Here is a 19,387-nt window from a genome sequence, read left to right on the forward strand (position 1 = left end):
TTGCATACAGTTCCAGATTAGACCCGCTGAAGTTCCACCTTCTCATGTTTTGTGGCGAGAGTCCCGCTCACGTTGGAGAGGTCCGTGAGGAGAGCATCACAGGAGGCTGTTTGTGTGGTGCAAAGAGCAGGCCGGGAATTGCAGTGAGAAGGGCTGGAGCGTCATGTTAGCAGTTCCCCATGAGCTGTTGATGCCACAGTGCGAAGAGATGGGTTATCGGCGCTCCATGTGGATTTTCTATGTGAGTGGTGCCGTCTCAGTGCAAACTGGCCCGTTATTGGTTGGGAAGAGCCCAAAAGCTTTATTTCAGCACCCCTGAGCCCCACTAAAGATCTAGAACCTGAGAGGCACCACTTGGGGGTCAGGAACTTGTTGCAGCTGGGTCCAGGAGCTATTTAGGGGCCCTTTTATTTCCCTGGGGCTCAGATCAGGAGGCCAGCAGACTAGACCTTGGAGTCACTCTGGGATCCTGGGTTCAACATTAAGTTGCAGGTTCAGTTTTGCTTTCTGAGGCAAGAGGGAAGCAGGTAAGCACAGCAGGGCAGCAGTTTCTTTAGAGCAGCAGTCCAGCAGAGTGGCATTCCTTGTAGCATCACAGCAGTCCTTCTTCCTACCAGAGTATCCACAGGTCCAGAAGTGTACTGAAGTGGTTGTGTCTGAGGTCCAGTATTTATACCCAGTTAAGCCTTTGAATTTGGGAGAAGCTTCTAGAGGCATGCCTTTGAATTGCACAGATGCCCTGCTTTCCTGGCCCTGGCTCCATACAGATGTATGCAGCCCTTTGTGTGGAGCCTATTTAAGTGCGGGTGGGGCTGTGCCCAGCTCCTTCCTACCATCCTGCCAGTGATGGCCCATCAAGTCACACCTAAGCTCCCCATTGTATGTGGCTGTCTAGGGGGAATGCATAAAGCTCAACTGTCAGCTACGCCTAGCCATGTGACCCAGAGACAGGCTGCAGGTACCAAATTGCTAAGACAAGCAAATACCAATTTTCTAAAAGTGGCATTTTCAGAATTGCAGTTTAAAATCTGACTTCATCTTAAATTAGGATTTTAAATTGTGATTCCAGAGACACCAACAAGAACTGGTTACCTATTCCCATTTGGAAGTTAAACTTATAAAATGTAATATGGTAACACCAATGTTATCCTATGGAAGAGGTAGGCCTTTCAGTAGTGAAAAAATAATTTAAGAGTTTTTCACTACCAGGGCATGTAAAACTTAAAAGTATGCCTCCTTTTTAAATACATTGCAACCTGTCCTCGGGGCTGTCCAAGGCCTACCCGAGGGATGACTTATATGTATTCGAAAGTAAGATTTGGGCCTGGGAGAAGGTTTATTTTGCCAGGTCGACATGGAAGTTTCAAACTCCACACACACAGGCTGCAATGGCAGGCCTGAGATGTGTTTAAAGTGCTACTAAAGTGGGTGGTACAATCAGTGCTGCAGACCGAGTAGTAGCATTTAATTCACCAGCCCTGGGCAAACGTAGTACACTTTATTAGAGACTTATAAGTAAATTAAATATGCCAATTGGGTATCAGCCAATGTTATCGTGTTTTAAGCAGGGAGCACAAGCACTTTAGCACCGGTTATCAGTGGTAAAGTGCTTAGAGTCTTAAATCCAGCAAAAACGAAGTCAGCGATAAAAGGAGGTCTGAAGGCAAAAAGTTAGGGTGAAACCACGCCAAGGATGTCAGGTCTAATATAACCCTTTTGGAACCCCTTCCTAGTAGCCTACTGGGACCAATTTCTCTTTGAAAATGTAAAAAAATAAAATGTTGGGAAGTAGGCAGTGACCCAGTGGACAACTGCATATTCTGAAGAAACTTTCCACAAAAAGAAAGCCTTTTTTTCAATCAAGGTAAAAAAAAAATTACTTTATTAAAAGGTGACCACAGATAGGGTGGTCTGCTGACCCTAGCAGGCCAACATTTCTGTGATGCAGTGAGTTGCAATTTGCAGCCTAACTCATTAATATACACGAGGTAGATTGGATTGACACCCACTCCGAATCCAATTTAATGAACTGACCTATTAGTACATAAGTAGGTTGGTTAATGTCTTTATTGGTCCCAAAAATACTGATCTCAAATTGAAACCATATTTTTGCGACCTGTAAATAATACACCCGTCCCTTAGTGCTGAAAAGAACAGGCATTGGCAAAGCCAATAGGGTTTGCCTTTTGGACCTTTTGGCTTTGCAGGAAGCTGCACATACGCCGGAGGGACGCGGCAGGGGGGATGAGTTATCTGGTAGTCACCCCAGGGGCACGTGAATAGAAGACACGTGTTCCACTTTGAAGACGGTTGAGGGTATGAGGAGACTTCGCAACCGTCTGTTGTAGGTGCACCATTTGTGAAGGTGATTTGGAACCCCTTAGCCCTGAAGAAGTAGCGTGATGAGTCGGCAACGAAACATGTTGGCACTATAGAACTGGGTATGGTGTGATTGAAACCATTTTTATTGTGGGAGCTTACAGTATTCAATAAAGTTATGATAAACTAGTAAGCACCACTGCTTTTTAGTAGTGAGAATAAAATCTTTTATGTTCTCACTGGGGTTCATTGGACACATGTAAATACACATGGCACTATTATTATTATTATTTTTTCACCACTTTTATACACTGAAATTATATATTAGGATATTATAATCTCTGTGTTTTTCACATGGAATAAGAGCAACCTATGATGATAAGTGGGTATACTGGTGAGTACCAACCAGCAAGACCCTCCTTGGTGTTACTACCGTGAGGTGCTCTGTTTCCTTTCTCTCATTTTTCACCTTGTTTTTGAAAGTTTTTGGGGAAGAATTGGTGCTTTGATGGTTTTTCTGACACTTTTCATTGACACAACACGAACATATGAGGTGTGATAGGAAACATACACTAGGGAATCATAAAAGATTTGAAATCCCATTGATCAGTTAATATATGAATTGATGTGTTGTAGAGCAGGCCATTGGTTGTTATAGTAGATTGAGTGGGGGCGGCCGTGCTTGTTTTCTTTCCCCTTTTGCTCCTATTGTATTTTTGCATGCAATGTACCTGTACTTTACGTGAGCTACTGCAATAAAACTACACATTCAGCTGGTTCCTCCCGTGACTTTTGTACCCAGGCCACACCTCACATCCAACTTTCAAACAGACAACAGCCTAATTGTTTCCATGTAATATGCATCCTTTTTATGAATACTGTGAGTATTTTGCATGAACAAAATTCCTCATTTTCGCCCAGGTCCAGTTGTAGGGGGTTCTGAGATGTACTTCAAAATAGGATCCTTTTGACAAATTTCCAACACAGTGAGCTCAGAGAACAACCGGAATGAAATGATAAAGGTGAAATATGTTGATTAGTTCAAAGTAAAATACAAATACATAACTTTCTGAATTGAATAGTCCACAATGCTCAGATTGTCACAAACCCTGGCCATGTGAATAATGTTCCCACTTCTCATATGGCTTTACAGAATTACAGATTCCCGATAGAAAACTCAGGAAAAGGGGTACTAAGGAGGAAAGAGGAAGGATTGAGAAACAGATGGAAATTGATCAAAATAGCTTTCAAGTGGCTCACATCTCAAATCCCAGCTACCCCACCTGTCCTGTTTTTGCAGTAAGGTATCATCAGGACAACTGGAACTATGTGATTGGGTGGCTGCGGCGATATTCGCATAATTGTGTATCTGCTGCACTTGCCACATAATCCATTATCTGCCACATAATCTGCAGATCTTCACGAACATAAATTTGGTTCCTGGCTCAAACGGTTCAAAAGTTAGTAAAATAGCAGCGGCACGTATTGCTTCGCAGTGGAAGGCCATTTGGAAAAGCTGACTGGTCACTTTTCTGTAGCTTATTACTATATTTAGGTGTTAGACTGGTACAAATGAGGTGCACCTAATGCTCAGATAGTGTTAACAAGTATAAAAATGACAAAATAATGAAATAATACCATCACAAATTGTGCCTCATTATGCCACATAATTTGACTTTTCTTGCTGTGTAATTTGCTAACCCATGCCGCATAATTTGACCATCCTCTGCCACATAATTCCAGTGGCCCTGGGTATTATGGCGAGCCTAGCAACATTACAGAGGGGAGCTCACCATAACAAACACACAATGTCTGTCAAACCTGCAAATTAGGTGGGGCCATAGTCTTTATGCTATGTAGATTTTGTCTTGCCACATCCGACGGTGAAAAGCACGTTTATTGTGGCCAAACTGCAGTCGCACACTTGTTGTAAATTGAGATAATACGGGATCAATTTGATCACGTTTGATCAATTATAGCTCCTGTCTCTTCATTATGATTATGTACAAAACTATTTTTCAATGTTTTTTAATAAATATATTTTGTTGTTTTCTTCAATAAACATACAAAAGATAACAAAACAAAAAAGAAACAACAGAAAACCCTGGACAGTGGACAAAATAGTGCACGTTGCATCAGGATCATTCAACGAACACTACAAACCATTAAGTCAATATGGCTAGAGGTTGTAAGTAGGGTGCACAACGTGTTAGGATGGTTTCCAAATACACTGGAACATTCATCAGGCTGCCATTGTTAGAGTTCAAAGAGTGGAGGAGAGGGTCATGGTGGTTTGTTATCAGATTTCGAAGTTAACTTCAACAAGATGTCCCACCCTGACACTCTATTTCCTTTCCCACACTTGTAATTGAGTTTTGTCTCACCAATCTTTTGCCTCATCGCATACTCTCAATTCCCGTGGCCACCTGAGGAGTGGAGTATAATTTGACTTCCAGTGAGTAGCGATGGCGTTTTTGGCCAACGCTAAATCAACAAACTGCCAATAGTCTCTATCTACCTTAGGTCTGGGCAGTAGACCCAGGAGACATGTTTGAGGCGTGGGTTCAATCACTCCCTTTTTATTCTATCAACAGCCCCACCATCCCCCCCAAAAAGACTGCAGTACAGGACATAACCATGTAATATAATAAAAAGCTGCCTCTGTCTCCTCACATCTGGGGCATTTACCACTGAAGGTCGGGAACATTAAACGTGACCTGCCCAGTGTCAATTAAGTTTGGTGTAAAAAGTTAAATTGAAGAGGTTTGAGCCACACGCTTAAGATCTGTCGAGTGCCCCTAAGGATGGCTGTCCAGTCCCTGCCAGTGAGCTTGCTCTCCAAATCCTCCTGCCATTTAGTCTTGAGTTCCAAAAGATCTGTTTTTTGCTTCGTACTTATGTGTTTGTAGAAATTGGTTGCTAAGTGACGCCCGCACCGCACGTCAGAAGGATTTTTAATGGTTGATCCGTCTCTGTGTAAGCTTTTCCCCTAGTCCCACCAATAGCGTTGCATACGGTCTCAGATTTAAGGAACTGACCTGCTGGAAGCCTGCACTTTTCTCTAATGTCTGTGAATGTTCTCAAATATGGCCGACCTGTGCTACCCCTCCTCTGCTCCCTTGTGTATGGTCTGCTGTGTTCTTTACTGAAATAGACAATGGCAGAGACAAAAGCGGGATCTCTGGTCCATACGCCACCTTCTGTGCGTTTGTTTCGCAGGGATCTGCACCAGCAGTATCGTGCAGTGTCCGGAAGAAGAGCCACCCAAGAGGGCTACCGATGCAAACAGATGCTCAGCAATAGCAACTCCACCTAATGCCCCCTGTGCTAACTGAGCTTCCCTGGAGCCCCTGACGCTGGCCAAGGGACAAACCATGGAAGTTGCATGGCCAAATAATATGATTGTAGGGCTGGGGCCCCAAGACCTCCATCTTCAAAAAGGATTTGATGTGTGGATCGGTCCACCCTGCACCTTCTTGACCCCCTATTGTTCACAAAACAAATGCAGCACAACATTTCTCAATGAACTTAGAGTAAAATACTTCTCTCCATCCCTCTCTGCGACGGTGAAATCATTAGTTCGGCTTTACATTGGACTCTTCTCTCTCGCCAGTCTCTCACATAACCTGGTTAGCAGCAGATGCAATTCTTCACCTCCATGCTCTAAAAATAAAGACCTCCTTTCACCTGATGACCTTAGCACAGCAGCCCATGCACTGGTCATCCCTCACCTTGACTTTCACATGCCACCTTGGCTAGTGTACCTCAATCTTTGCTCATTCCACTGAAAGCCACATTCTTACAGCCAGATGTTTACCCTCAACAGGAAAGAAAAGACACATCTCTCCGATTCTATGCAACCTACACTGCCAAAGAGGCAAGAATCAAGTTTAAAACTGATGCCTAGCTTTGAAATGCACACACTTACTTAAGTTTCAAACCTGCTCACGATCTAAGAAGAATAAAGAGGATTCAGAAACAGAAACTCTTAGCATTTGGAAGTATCATAACTCCTCGACCACAAAATCAGTCTCCCACAAGTACTGCTACTACTTTCTACAATAATGGGGTTTTATGTCACCGGGAGGTCCTCTGCAATGAGGTGCGCTATTGTGCAGCGCAATCTTGTAGGGAGATTTGTCCCAAATGTCCACATCGTATAAATAACTTGAAATACATTTTGCCAAGAAAATACTGTATTGCTACCTGTGACAGGTCCTGATTATGTGTTGGAAGGGGTAGCCCCGTATAGGATTCCACTCTGCTCTATCATATGTATCTAGATTTTCCTGGAGTGGGAACACCAGGCCGGAGTTTACCAGCCATAAACTCCAGCCTGCAAAATCATACATAGTTTCTGCAGGAGATGTGGGCATAGGTGCAGCCTCTCCTGCAGACCTCCACCAACTCACACGGTGCTACAGTGTGTTATACTTCACACGGTCACCCGTTGGGCAGTCAAAATCACAGGGAGGCAGCAGCTGGAAAGCACTGCACAGAGTGGCTTTAGAGCTTGTCTCCAGAGGCGGTAAGCGGCCGATGTCCATTAAGAGGTGTGAAAACACCCCAGGACATCGGCAACAGTCTCAAAGACCCTGTGTTTTTTTTTATTTTTTGGGGAAGGGGTGCATGCATTGGTGGCAGCGTTGGATTGGTAAGGCAGGCACTCGGGCAATGGGCAATGAGCCGGTATCTAAGTTGCATCTGCGGGCACTTTTTTGGCTGTGTCTGTGCTGTTCAGATGCCTCCAGTGGCCCAGTGGGGACCTGAGCTGCCTTTTCGCCTCTATTACCTCCCTTTTACCAATGGGGCAGAGACGTCATTCCTGTCTCTGGCTGGAGCAGCCCACTATTGTATGCGGATTGAGCAGGGTGCTGGAGCAGAAGTGGCCCCTCTTATATTCAGGTAGGTTCACCACTGGGAACTAATGCACAAAAGGTCCCGGCAACGTTGGCATTTTTTTTATCTCAGTGAAGCTAAATAAACATGCCTCTTATCCCCTCACCTCTTGCTTCGTTTTAGAATACTTAAAACACTGAAGCAATGTTTTGCGAAAAAAGCGCAATTCAGAAAGGTGGGCCACTTATTTTTAGGGTGACCGTTCCTATTTTGGGTGTCTGGGCCTATTTTTGATCCCAATCCAACCCTGATTGGTGGAGGACAGAGCCTCTCAGGTAGTGATCTCCGCGAGGCTCCGCTCTAGACAGGAATGGTCAAGGGCTTGTCAGGTGATAGAAAGAGGCACGAGGCGGAACGAAGACTGGCCTTTCTTGGTATTCTAAGTAAACAGCAAGAGGGTCCCTGATATATGGATGTGAGAAGAGGAAGGCAGGGAAGAGAAACACAATTTAAACAAAAGCCTCTTCTCAACAACTTATTAAACTATGGGGAATATCTCCACAATCAATGCACAACAGCAACCATGTACCACAGAAATGGATATATAATTCACAGTTTTATTAATCAGATAGTATGTACATTATTTTTGTATTTATAATTTTCTCTTTAGTGACATACATTTGCAGACACAAATAATCATGTGTTGATTTGTTCAAATAAGAATCAAAATTCAAATGTGAGACACAAACAGAACATTAATAATAAACACATAATTCATGTTTGGTAACAAAACCACCAGACAATACATACACCCTATGCAACAAGAAATCACTTATAAAAACATATAATGATACATTTCAGATATATATACATTAAAATAGAAATGTAACCAAAAAGGACAACAAACAGAAAAGAGAGAAGCGCCGACGCGCGTTTCGGAGAAGGATCAAAAGACCCACAATTCCTTCATCAGGGCGCAACAATCCTTTAGTGGTTCGTGTCAATTTAATTCCCAACTTGTTCCAGAGTCTTATTCAGACGGGAGGGTTATTTAACAATTCCTTAGAGGGTATGAATTAGTACTTGTTTAAACATTTTAGTAACAAGTATACTGGGGGCACCGCTTCATGTAAAGAATATGGCCAACCAATTACTTTTTAGGGTCTTTCCAAACAGCTACGGGCTATGATTAGGAAGATAAAGCTACAGATGGTACTATAATCCTGGTACATACCAGGTCGGTGGGTCCTTATACACGGACACCGCTTTCTTGGACACCGCTCTCTTGGAACCTGGCTGTAGTTACATCTATCCTCTTGTAGGGTAAATCCACACATACCGCTGTACCTACTCTCTAGCCTGAGATGTGACCGTTCTTAAATAATTGTATTTGACCAGGCATTCGTATTCCAAGTGCTCTTCATTCTTTCTGGCGTCCGAACTAGACGTTCCGATATGTACCAGGATTATAGTACCATCTGTAGCTTTATCTTCCTAATCATAGCCCGTAGCTGTTTGGAAAGACCCTAAAAAGTAATTGGTTGGCCATATTCTTTACATGAAGCGGTGCCCCCAGTATTCTTGTTACTAAAATGTTTAAACAAGTACTAATTCACACCCTCTAAGGAATTGTTAAATAACCCTCCCGTCTGAATAAGACTCTGGAACAAGTTGGGAATTAAATTGACACGAACCACTAAAGGATTGTTGCGCCCTGACGAAGGAATTGTGGGTCTTTTGATCCTTCTCCGAAACGCGCGTCGGTTCTTCTCTCTTTTCTGTTTGTTGTCCTTTTTAGTTACATTTCTATTTTAATGTATATATATCTGAAATGTATCATTATATGTTTTTATAAGTGATTTCTTGTTGCATAGGGTGTATGTATTGTCTGGTGGTTTTGTTACCAAACATGAATTATGTGTTTATTATTAATGTTCTGTTTGTGTCTCACATTTGAATTTCGATTCTTATTTGAACAAATCAACACATGATTATTTGTGTCTGCAAATGTATGTCACTAAAGAGAAAATTATAAATACAAAAATAATGTACATACTATCTGATTAATAAAACTGTGAATTATATATCCATTTCTGTGGTACATGGTTGCTGTTGTGCATTGATTGTGGAGATATTCCCCATAGTTTAATTAGTTGTTGAGAAGAGGCTTTTGTTTAAATTGTCTTTCTTGGTATTCTGCCATCTTGGCGTTGTGCACTGTAGGTTATTAAGAAAACATTGAGCCTAAGTTTATGGCACATCCAGGGCCGGCTCTGGGGCGGTGCGACTGGTGCCACCGCACCAGGTGCTGACCCTTCGAGGGGGCGCCTGCTGGGAAGTATTTTATGGTTTTGAAAGCACCTGCTGCTGTATTGCTGGCCTCTGCAATTTTCATACAAAAATAAAAATGTCAAGATAACTCGGTGATTAATGTCCTTCCTGGAGAGAGAAGGGGTTTTGTCTAGTGGAAGGTTGAACTCATTTTATGGTAGCACAGAGGGTTAATGTGCCTGCTGCAAAGAATGTGTACCATGCAGATCACAAAGTGCATATTGTTTAAATAGGTCAGTGCTTTTGTCAGAGAGATCCTTTTGTTACCAGCAAGGTAGATATTAAAATAATAACATGGAACAGTGAACTAATAACTGTCGTCATAAAGCTGCAAGCAAACTGCAAGGTATAGATTAGAGCATTAGGATGTTTTCCTCCGTCTTGCATTATTCTCATGTTTCAAAAAGGGTTCATTTCGGTGAAAAAAAAATCATTATTATTTAATGTATCCCCCAACCATGGGGTTATGTTTTTACATTCTGAGTCTGTGCTTCTCCGGGCCAAGCACTTTTAAACTATACTGTCTACCAGTATGGATGACATGCGTCTCCTGCACTCCCACACCTTGTAGTCCTCTGTATTATGTAATATTTCCTATACACTGATTTACACACTTATGATTGCTTGTCTCTGTGTAGTGTTTGTGATGTAAAGTGCTCTGACACCGTACACTGGTATAGGTGCCGCTATTAAATACATCTGAGAGAGAGAGTGGTTATGGAGACTTGAGGGGGTACTGTTAAAGGGTAGTAGTGTGGGAGTCGCCTGTAGGGGGCGCCAACAAACATTGTCGCACAGGGCGCAACCAGCGCTAACGCCGGCCCTTGGCACATCCACCCTGTAAGGGTGCAGTGCCCTCTGCCAGCGGGGGATTTCCCCTGCAATGCCCAGAGTCTATCAGCACCTGCTTTGTTTGAAGTTTATGTTTTTTCCTTGACATTCAGGATTTGCTTAAAGGATAAACTGTACTCAAGAGTGTGCATGTCTTCTTCCGGGTTATAGGGTATCTGCCGGTGGCGAAATTCCAGAACGGGAAGACATTTGGACAGACGGCTAATGTCTCCGGGGAGGAGTTCCTGGGAGCCCTGTCAAAAACAATCGCCAAGAGAGAGCGGGCCGAGCAGATCGCATGCTGCAGTCACGCGCTGAGGGTAAATACATCTTAATTTGTACCTGCATTGGCGTCGCTAGAGGGAGTGCGAATGGAGCCAGGGCGCCAGCTGTATTTGTCCTGGTTCTTCTCCCTTGGGCCCCACCATTGTAGCTGTTGAATGTGCCCTGCACCTTGCCATGCACATGTATTTGTCCATCCTCCTTTCAATGCAAAGCAGTATTTGAGACAATGCACGAGCCCTCTGTCTTGTGGCTTAAAATGTTTTACATTTTCTGTGTATATGTGTATCTAGACATACCTACATAGGTAAAGATATCTAGTACATCCATACAAACTCAGAGTTAAACATTTTTAGCCAAACATTCGTATAATGTATATACACATACACACACGCACACTCTCTCTCTCTCTCTCTCTCATACTCACTCACTCACTCTGGGGGGGTTGCCACTGTTTAGTAATAGTTAGGTCGGAGTTTTCATAGAAAGAGCGTTTTCTCTTTTTCTTTTTCCTTTGGTGAAGTTTGAGGAATCTTCATGAAAGTTTTTAAAAAAAGGTTCACTAACCTCAGCTCCTTCCTGGAAAGTTTTTTCAAACATTTTTTTATTATTTTTTATTAACAAACTTGGCAATATATTTGGATATCATAGGACCGATTACGGTCTTCATACATATACAGAAATATTTTTCACTCTCTTACATTTATACTACGGTATTGCAATAATGAGTTCAATGTCACCCACAGCATTCCTTCGTTTCTCAACTTTAGCACAGAGCACTTCATGCGTTATGAATGTATACTGATTCATACAAGTATTCTGGCCTCAATGTCCTCTATATTTCGACCAACAACCCCAAACTTTATCCCATTTCTTGGGTCAACCTCTGCTTTGAAACACCACTTTTTCTGCCACACAGCACCACTCTAAGTCTTCGCACCACTGCGTCACCGTTGGTGGTTGGTTCTTTCCCCACATCCTTGCTATCCTTCCTGGAAAGTTGTGGAGTGATCCATCAATCAGAGGCCAAGAAAAAGGTGGTCAAATGCACTTTTCCCCCAATGCAATTTCCATAGGGAAAATTAGGCAATGGTAGAGAAAAAATGGCTGGACAGAATTATACCAAATTTGACAGAAAGCTAGATCTTTACTCAGATAGCATACTTTTTGTGATTGGTGTAAATGTGTACCACTCTTCCAGTGAAATTAAGGTTAAAAAACTAGAGATATCTAGTGCTGCAGGACTCCCAAGGGAGCGCCGAGTGAACACCAAGGCTCCTCTGACAGATCTTTCCAATCTCCGTCCCATCTCGCTACTTCCTCTCCTGAGCAAATTTTTAGAGACGCATATTAACAAACATCTGTCCAACCATGTCGAGCTCACTGGTAGTTTAGATCCTTCCCAGTCAGGCTTCAGACTGGTGTTGTTGGACCTTTCTGCCGCGTTCGACATGGTTTCACACCAGATATTGCTCAGGAGACTGGAGGAGATTGGACTTAGAGACTCTGCCCTCCAGTGGATGATGTGTTTTTTATCCTCTTGCTCCCAGACCGTCAATCTTGGCCCTTATCGTTCGGCGTCTATGGAACTGACCAAGGGAGAACCTCAGGGCTCCTGTCTGAGCCCCACCCTATCTAATATCTATGTTGCTCCCTTGGCCAACCTCCTTCGGACCTGTGGTTTCACTCTCATTTCTTGCGCAGCTGCTATTTCCTTTTGACAAATTCACTCCATCTGTGCAGTCGGCCTTCACTTCTGGTATGAGGGCTATCTCAAATTTGATGAGAAGTAATTTCCTCCAATTTAACGTTGGGAAGACCGAGATTTTGCTCTTTGGAGATGCTCCATTATTGTGGACTCCCGAATGGTGGCTGGTGGACCTCGGCGCTCCCCCTGCCCCTAAGCCCCTTGTCAAGAACCTAGGCATTCGCCTGGACCAGGCTCTCACTTTGAAGGAGCACGCTGCTCAGACAGCGGGCTCCTGCCTTCATTCGCTGGGTTTACTACGCCGAGTCTTTCCCTTGCTTCCTGACTCAACCCGGAAGACTTTGACGCAGGCACTCATACTAAGCCGTCTGGACTACTGCAATGGCCTCTTGGTCTCGGCCAATGAGTCCTCGATCTGTAGATTGCAGATGGTCCAGAATACCGCGGCGCGACTAGTCCTTAATGCCCCCCCTAGGACTGCCTCCCGTCCTCTTCTTCATCAGCTTCACTGGCTGCCAGTATGCGAGCGGGTTAAGTTTAAAGTTTGTTGTACTGTTCATAAAGCCATGCACAATCTCGGCCCCACCTATCTTACCGAGAAATTTACGCCATACATGCCTTCTAGGTCCCTTCGCTCTGGATCCAAATCTCTTCTTGTGGTCCCCCGAGTTAGGAAAGCCAGGCTGGGTGGGTAGGCACTCTCCCACCTTAGACAGTTCTGTGAGAAAAGGGGTAAAAGGTCCCAATCCCTTACTGGCCGTATAATGAGCGTGGAATTTGTTTTTGTTACTTGCCCTTGACAGGGGGGAAAACCCCTTACCCCATAATTTGTGGACAAGGTTAAAAGTGATTGTCAGGGCAAGATTCTTTATAGTTTTTATAGGAAAAAAATTCCAATCAGACAAAAGTTCATTTTGTTGGAAGTTTCTTTAAAGTATATCGAAATTTATGTATAGGTTTTGTGATATCGATTCAAGTCGCGGGCGTAAATGCCGGTACCGTCAAGTCTGTCCTAAATGGAGAGCTTCATTTAGGACAGACTTCACGGTACCGGCATTTACGCCCGCGACGTGAATCAATATCACAGAACCTATACATAACTTTCAATATACCAAGATACTTCACACCCTGAGGAAGCCCCAGGCCGGATGTCCATGTAAAGGGGTGAAACACGTGTTGGCTGTCTCTCACTCACTCTCATGGATAGAGTGAATTTACTTTATAGAAACTTCCAACAAAATGAACTTTTGTCTGATTGGAATTCTTTTCCTAAAAAAACTATAAATAATCTTGCCCTGACAATCACTTTGAAACTCTCCCACCTTGGCCCTCTTTATTGGAATCAGCTCCCCTTGCATTTGAGCCAATGCCCGACCACCTTCAATTCAGAAAGCACCTTAAGATCATCCTTTTCTGTTTCTGATTTTGTTCTTGCGTCCTAGCTTTTCTTGTCGCCTGTCTGAAGTGCAGAGATACCCCTTCGGGGGGTCGATTTAAGCGCTATATAAATAAATAAATAATAAAATAAATAAATCCCATGGGACAAAATGACAAAACTAAGTATTCTGATTGGCTAGACCCGTGGGACCGAGACCGATCCCACAGGTCTAAGAGCTGTGATTGACTCTGCATAACATGAAGATAAATGTTGCTGCCACCATTACAGGACTCAGGGACTTGGTCCCTCTGTCCTGTGTTTACAGTAAAAATAAGGTACAGGGAGGAGGGTAGCGATACTATGACCACCTAGACCCTGTGGAGACAAAAGAAGTCCCTAAAAGGGAGTTTAACTGGTGTCTCAAGGGGTTAATAAAAATGCAAAATAAGGGCTAATGTGGGGTAGGAATCTGTGTAGTGCTGTCCACCTGTGGGGGATTTGCTGCCAGCAAGGGTGGGCTGCAGGGTTTGCCTGCAGGCCCAGCCCCGAGGCCAGCCCCACAGCATGCACGATCTTTGACTTTATGCAGTAGGGTGTTGGCATTGTTAGGTATGATAATACAATCTTACTTTACATTTTAAGAAAACCCAGAAATTCACTGGAAAAAAGGTTAAAGTGATGTTATAGTTAGGTTTGGTAATAATAACTTGGCTGGTAGCCTCCCTGGTGTTGCGGACGTGAGGAGCCCTCTCACTTTCACACTTATTTTGTTGAGTTCTCTTCACTCACCTATTGTGGGGGAGGTATTGTTTGGTTGCGGAGTGTCGCTTTGCAGTTTTTTCTTCTTAAATTCAAGAGGTCTAGGACTACATTACATTGGACATGGTGCCAGAGATTGGGTGGAGATAGGTAACCCCATTAGAGGTGTAGGTCCTAAGAAAAATTGTGAACCCTCTTTGTGCCAAGCCCTTATTGTTTTGATCATGTTTTTTATGCCTGCCGGAAGACTTTTTTTGCGTAAATATCGTGGCCATCGCGCTTGCCAGCTGATTTCGCGATTTATTCGTGAATTGCAAAATTGCGAAATTCTGGAGGGTCTGACTATGGGGCATATTTACAGCCCCCTTGTGTGTCACTTTGTTTGATGCACCGGCGGCGCAGTGTGTTGCTCCATATTTGCAAGGCCACGTAAAGCCATCCTGCGTGGCTTTTCATGGCCTTGTAAATTCAGCCCCTTTTCACGCAGCACTTTCCCATGCAACACCCATGGATTCTGCCGTATTCCCAGATTTACAACATTTTGTAAACCTGGGAATGTGTCAGGATCGTACCCCTACCCAGGGGAGGTGTAAGGATGCGCAACGAGGAAACATACTCACATGAATGTTTTTGTGCAGGAAGGTGTCCCTTCCTGCAAGCTCTGGCCCGGGTTGCTAGTGTCAAGCACAAGCACCGCTGCCGCTTGTTACGGTGCCGATATTGCAGCACTCCTGCAAAACCGTCCCACAGTAACAAAACCGGCCCACACATGCCACAAACCAGCCACTACCTTTCCGGCCCACCAGGAAAATGCCCGTACAGCCTGCGGAATCAGATGCCTCTGAAGTTCACACATTTTTCAACAGACCTTCAATCTCAATATCTTGAAATTGTGAACCTGTCGTCCAGATGGTTTGATTGAAAATCTGTTTTGAAAATATAGGGTTCTTTCACAGAGACAAAACAGCTCATATAATACTGGGAACTTCTTGAATTGTGGCACAAAGTGCCTTTTTGATATCCTTGTTCCATGGCTTTTACCCCCAGTCTTTAAAAAAAGTTTGGGTAAATTAGTTTAAATAACTATTCCTTCAAATGGTGGTTCAATTTCTAGGGCAAACAATCGGCTTTGACTACATCATTAGTTTTAAATTCAACAGGAACAAGGACACATAAGGCCAGATTTACAGTCTGGCTGGAAGACTTTCACCAAGTCAGTGCATAAAGTTTGCCACCAGGGTGGCAGAGCTTTCTCCAACAAAGAGGCTCCTTTCACCACAGAAGGAAACATTAGGGAGAAAACTGCTAGTCGAAACTCCATCAATGCCTGCAACTACTCGCAGAATGTCAACCATCAAATAAGTACGCTGGAAAAGCAAACCCAATGTTAGGGTACACTGCCACACTAAACTTCTGCAATTCCTCACACACAGTATTGACTCACCAGCACCTGGTAGCAGTCTCCCTAGATTGGGGGGTGATTGATCCACCACGTCATATGATCCTTGGTCGAGCTGATGGTGGAGCTCTAGGAGCCCTGCGGAATGTCTGCCATCTGGGGTACACTGGATAGGGCAGCGACACCAATAGATGTACTAATGCGAAACTTGCCATTCTTCCTACTGTTTTCCTATTGGCTCCCTCCTATAAATCAGGACAATAGCACTTTCCAAAGTCTAGCAGTGTCCACCCGCCTCAAGTCAATGGACAACTTCATTTATTATGACCTGTGATACACATAATAATTACATCAGCCTGGCACATTGGATGATATTTTAGCAGCATTGTCAGTATTTTCACTAGCCGTTCAGGGGAATAGGCCAGCCCATTCCATTGAAGTTAAGTGCTCGCATGTGATTGTTAGGTGGTATTTGTAAAGCACACCTGCCTTTTCAACAATCTCTCTGCACTTACAGCCAGGTAAGTAATGTGAAGTTCACAGCGGGCTCTTCCTATTGGTTTGTGTAGGTCAGAGGTGTTTAGCGTAGACACAGGAGGACCGGATCCATGACTTCTTGTGAGGCATGTAGGAAGGTGGATATCTGACTATGGTTACCCCCAACTTTTTGCCTAGTGTCTAGCTGGTTTTTTGACTTAGTTGGCCTGAGACCCTGCCATTCAGGGTCTCAGGCTGTCTGCTCTCTCTTTAAAATGGACTCCATGTACCCTAGGTACATACCCAATTGGTAAGGATCACCTTATTGGACCCTGTACAGTGTACCCTAGGTACCCAGGGCATAGGTGTACCCTAGGCCTCCCAGGGGCTGCAGCATGTATTATGCCACCCCTGGTCTGGCCTTCCAATCAGACACAACTGGCTGATCACTCAGCTGGGGCAAGGTCGTTTAATCACCCCTTGCTTAGATATAGTATACCTATAGCTACCCTTATATATAGACACATGTGTACCTATCAGCCACTCCTATGGCAGGCCTTAACAATCCTGGAGGCAGAGTGCTTGGTAACATGTGAGATGGTGCTCTAGCATGAGCTGAGCCTGTCTGCAGCTTTCGGAACCATGTCCTTATAGCTGTTCTATGATATAGCCTACCATATACTCTTAAAGTGCCTTATAATCTTAAACGGTTATGGTAACTATGGTATGGCTTTATCAAAACATGTCGTGTAAGGTGTCTAACACTTTGGAATAATATCCCCATCCCATTTCTGGTGATGAGGATATTATTCCTCCCTTCTAGAGGGAGAGACATGTTAACATCCTACTTTGCTGTTTAACTCTCACCAAAGCCTCAGCATCACAAAATGGATGCTGCTGCCACAGACACGAGTCTGACCTCCTGCTGCTGGGAGCCCTCCCAGCCAGGGAGGCCTGGACAATAGGTTTCCTGCTTGGGGAGGTGCTAGCACCTCCCCAGACAGACTTTAGTGTATTGGGGCAGGGAGGGCTGAAAGGAATGAGACATGCCTGGGGCACACAAGGTGCTCAATGCATAGTCCAGTTCAAACCGGTGCTGGGGCACTCCAGCCCCAGCTCTGGCGCGAAACTGGAGCAAGGAAAGGGGGTGTAGCCACTCCCCTTCCTGGTCCCACCCATAGGAGGGACCTTGCAGGTAGCCCAGCCCACTAGCCCAGTATATTAGTAGCTAGTTGGGCCCTGCTAGATTAGATTATCCTGAACCTGCAACTTGAACAGAAACTCTGGACCTTCGACATTCGACGAAAGAAGAAGACTGAAGAATCTCCCTTGTGGCCAAGGAGTGGCTACCCTGTGCAAACAGGCACCATCAAGAGACTACCCTTTGCTTTGCTGAAGTTCTACGAGGGACCGAGTGTAGAGCCCGACCAGAGCCTTGACTTCCAGACTTCTCCGACCCTGATCCACATCCACAGCCGAGCTGAGATCCGTGGAGGCGACGAGAGACGTGGGACCGGATACCTGGGAAAATTGGCGAGTATCTTCCAGCGCAGCTTCTGAGGTACCCTCGAAGTTGTGCACCAGGGATTGAGAAGCCCCAACCCCAAGCACCATCTGCACCGAAGATCAGCCCCCCACACTCCACGAGTCCTACGTGGGGCCCTTCTGCATTTTCCTGCTTGCCGCGTCTGTCCGGTTGCTGGCCCGTTGGCTAGCGGCCTTTGCGACGACACACCTTTAAATCTTCACCGCTGGTTTGGCTCCTCCAGACTGGCTCCTGCTCCTCTGCACCAGAAGCAAGTCCTCCATTCTTCGTGGGTTCCGCTTGCCAAGGCTTGGTGAGTCCTAGTTCGACTTCGACACCGCCGACAGCAAGAGCCTTCGTGGGACAGCTCGCCTCCTGGTCCTGGTCGTCCTCGACGTCTCCTGGTACCCGTGGCTGCTGCGACAAGCTTCACCTCTTCACCTGCAATCTTCACGACATCGCCTGGTTCCTTCCTGGTTCCACGTGGTCACTGGTTAGTGACCCAGACTCTGTCCCTTCGGCTTGCAGGTATCCTCTCTTCTTGATCCCAGCCTTGGGATCCACCGGACACTCTTCACTGACTGCCTGTCAGCAACTTTCCTTCAGGCATCCATAGAAGTCCACGACGAAACCCGACGCAAGTTCACACCTATGCACCCGCAGCCTGTGGGCTAGGTAACTTGGGTACTTTGGTGCTCACAAGGGTATTGACTATCCTAGGGTCTAGTTTCCGAGTCTCGACTTTCTAGTTACTCCAGAAGTGTCCTAAAACTGCTTATTTCTAACTGCTAGTGATTCTATCGACTTTTACGCATTACGCGTGAGTGTTTCCACTCTGCACCTGAATCCCGCGGGCCTCCCACTTCCTAACTGTTGGTAGTGTAGTGTAGCCCCAGCGATTCCCTAGGCCTAGGCCTATTCTATTTCCGTGACAGTGGTCCTTATACCACTTCTTTAGTATATGGTTTGCGTGGCCCCTAGGGCCTAACTGTATTACTTACCTGTGTGACTTAATGTATGCTTAAATAAGACTGTGTTGTACTTACCTCGAATCTCATAAGGAGTGCTGAGGGTTTGACTAGAATAAATACACTTTATTTTATATATATACCTGTTGTGGTGTCCTTTCATTTGGTATTCAAGGGATTATATATGGTATCACAGCTGGCTTCACATGCCATTCAGAGTTTAGCCTAAGACTGCTCTTGTCCATGCTACCACTAGGATAGCTGGTCTATAAGGTTGACTTTACAACCAATCACCATAAGGGTTGTTTGGACTGATATAAGGTGTACACTAGAACTAGTGACATCATACATCAGGCCAACTTCTCACATTGGTGAGCAGCGGTTGGGATCTGAGCTTGCTGTTGTAATACCATTGTAATCTTGAGATACTAAATTGAAAGATCACACAGATATTGTTTAGGTACATATAACATAGATTATAAATAATTAAGTCCTACTGGACTTAGCTGTTGTAGGTTGAAGGGCCTAGCACTTCCTGACTACAACTACTAGAGAGGTTTAGTAGATACAA

At 44.6% G+C, this 19,387-nt stretch overlaps 1 protein-coding gene across 1 annotated transcript in view; it reads left to right on the forward strand.

Annotated features, from left to right (window-relative positions):
- The window catches only part of LOC146868408 (uncharacterized), a 153,559-nt gene that overhangs the window by 56,040 nt on the left and 78,132 nt on the right, over positions 1-19,387 (forward strand). The window contains exon 4 of the mRNA XM_085624116.1: positions 10,492-10,640. Coding sequence (XP_085480242.1) covers positions 10,492-10,640 — 149 coding nt within the window. The remainder of the gene's footprint in view (positions 1-10,491; positions 10,641-19,387) is intronic.

The sequence above is a fragment of the Triturus cristatus genome, chromosome 1_2, assembly GCF_964204655.1.
Source record: "Triturus cristatus chromosome 1_2, aTriCri1.1, whole genome shotgun sequence".
In the NCBI taxonomy this organism is placed as follows: Eukaryota; Metazoa; Chordata; class Amphibia; order Caudata; family Salamandridae; genus Triturus; species Triturus cristatus.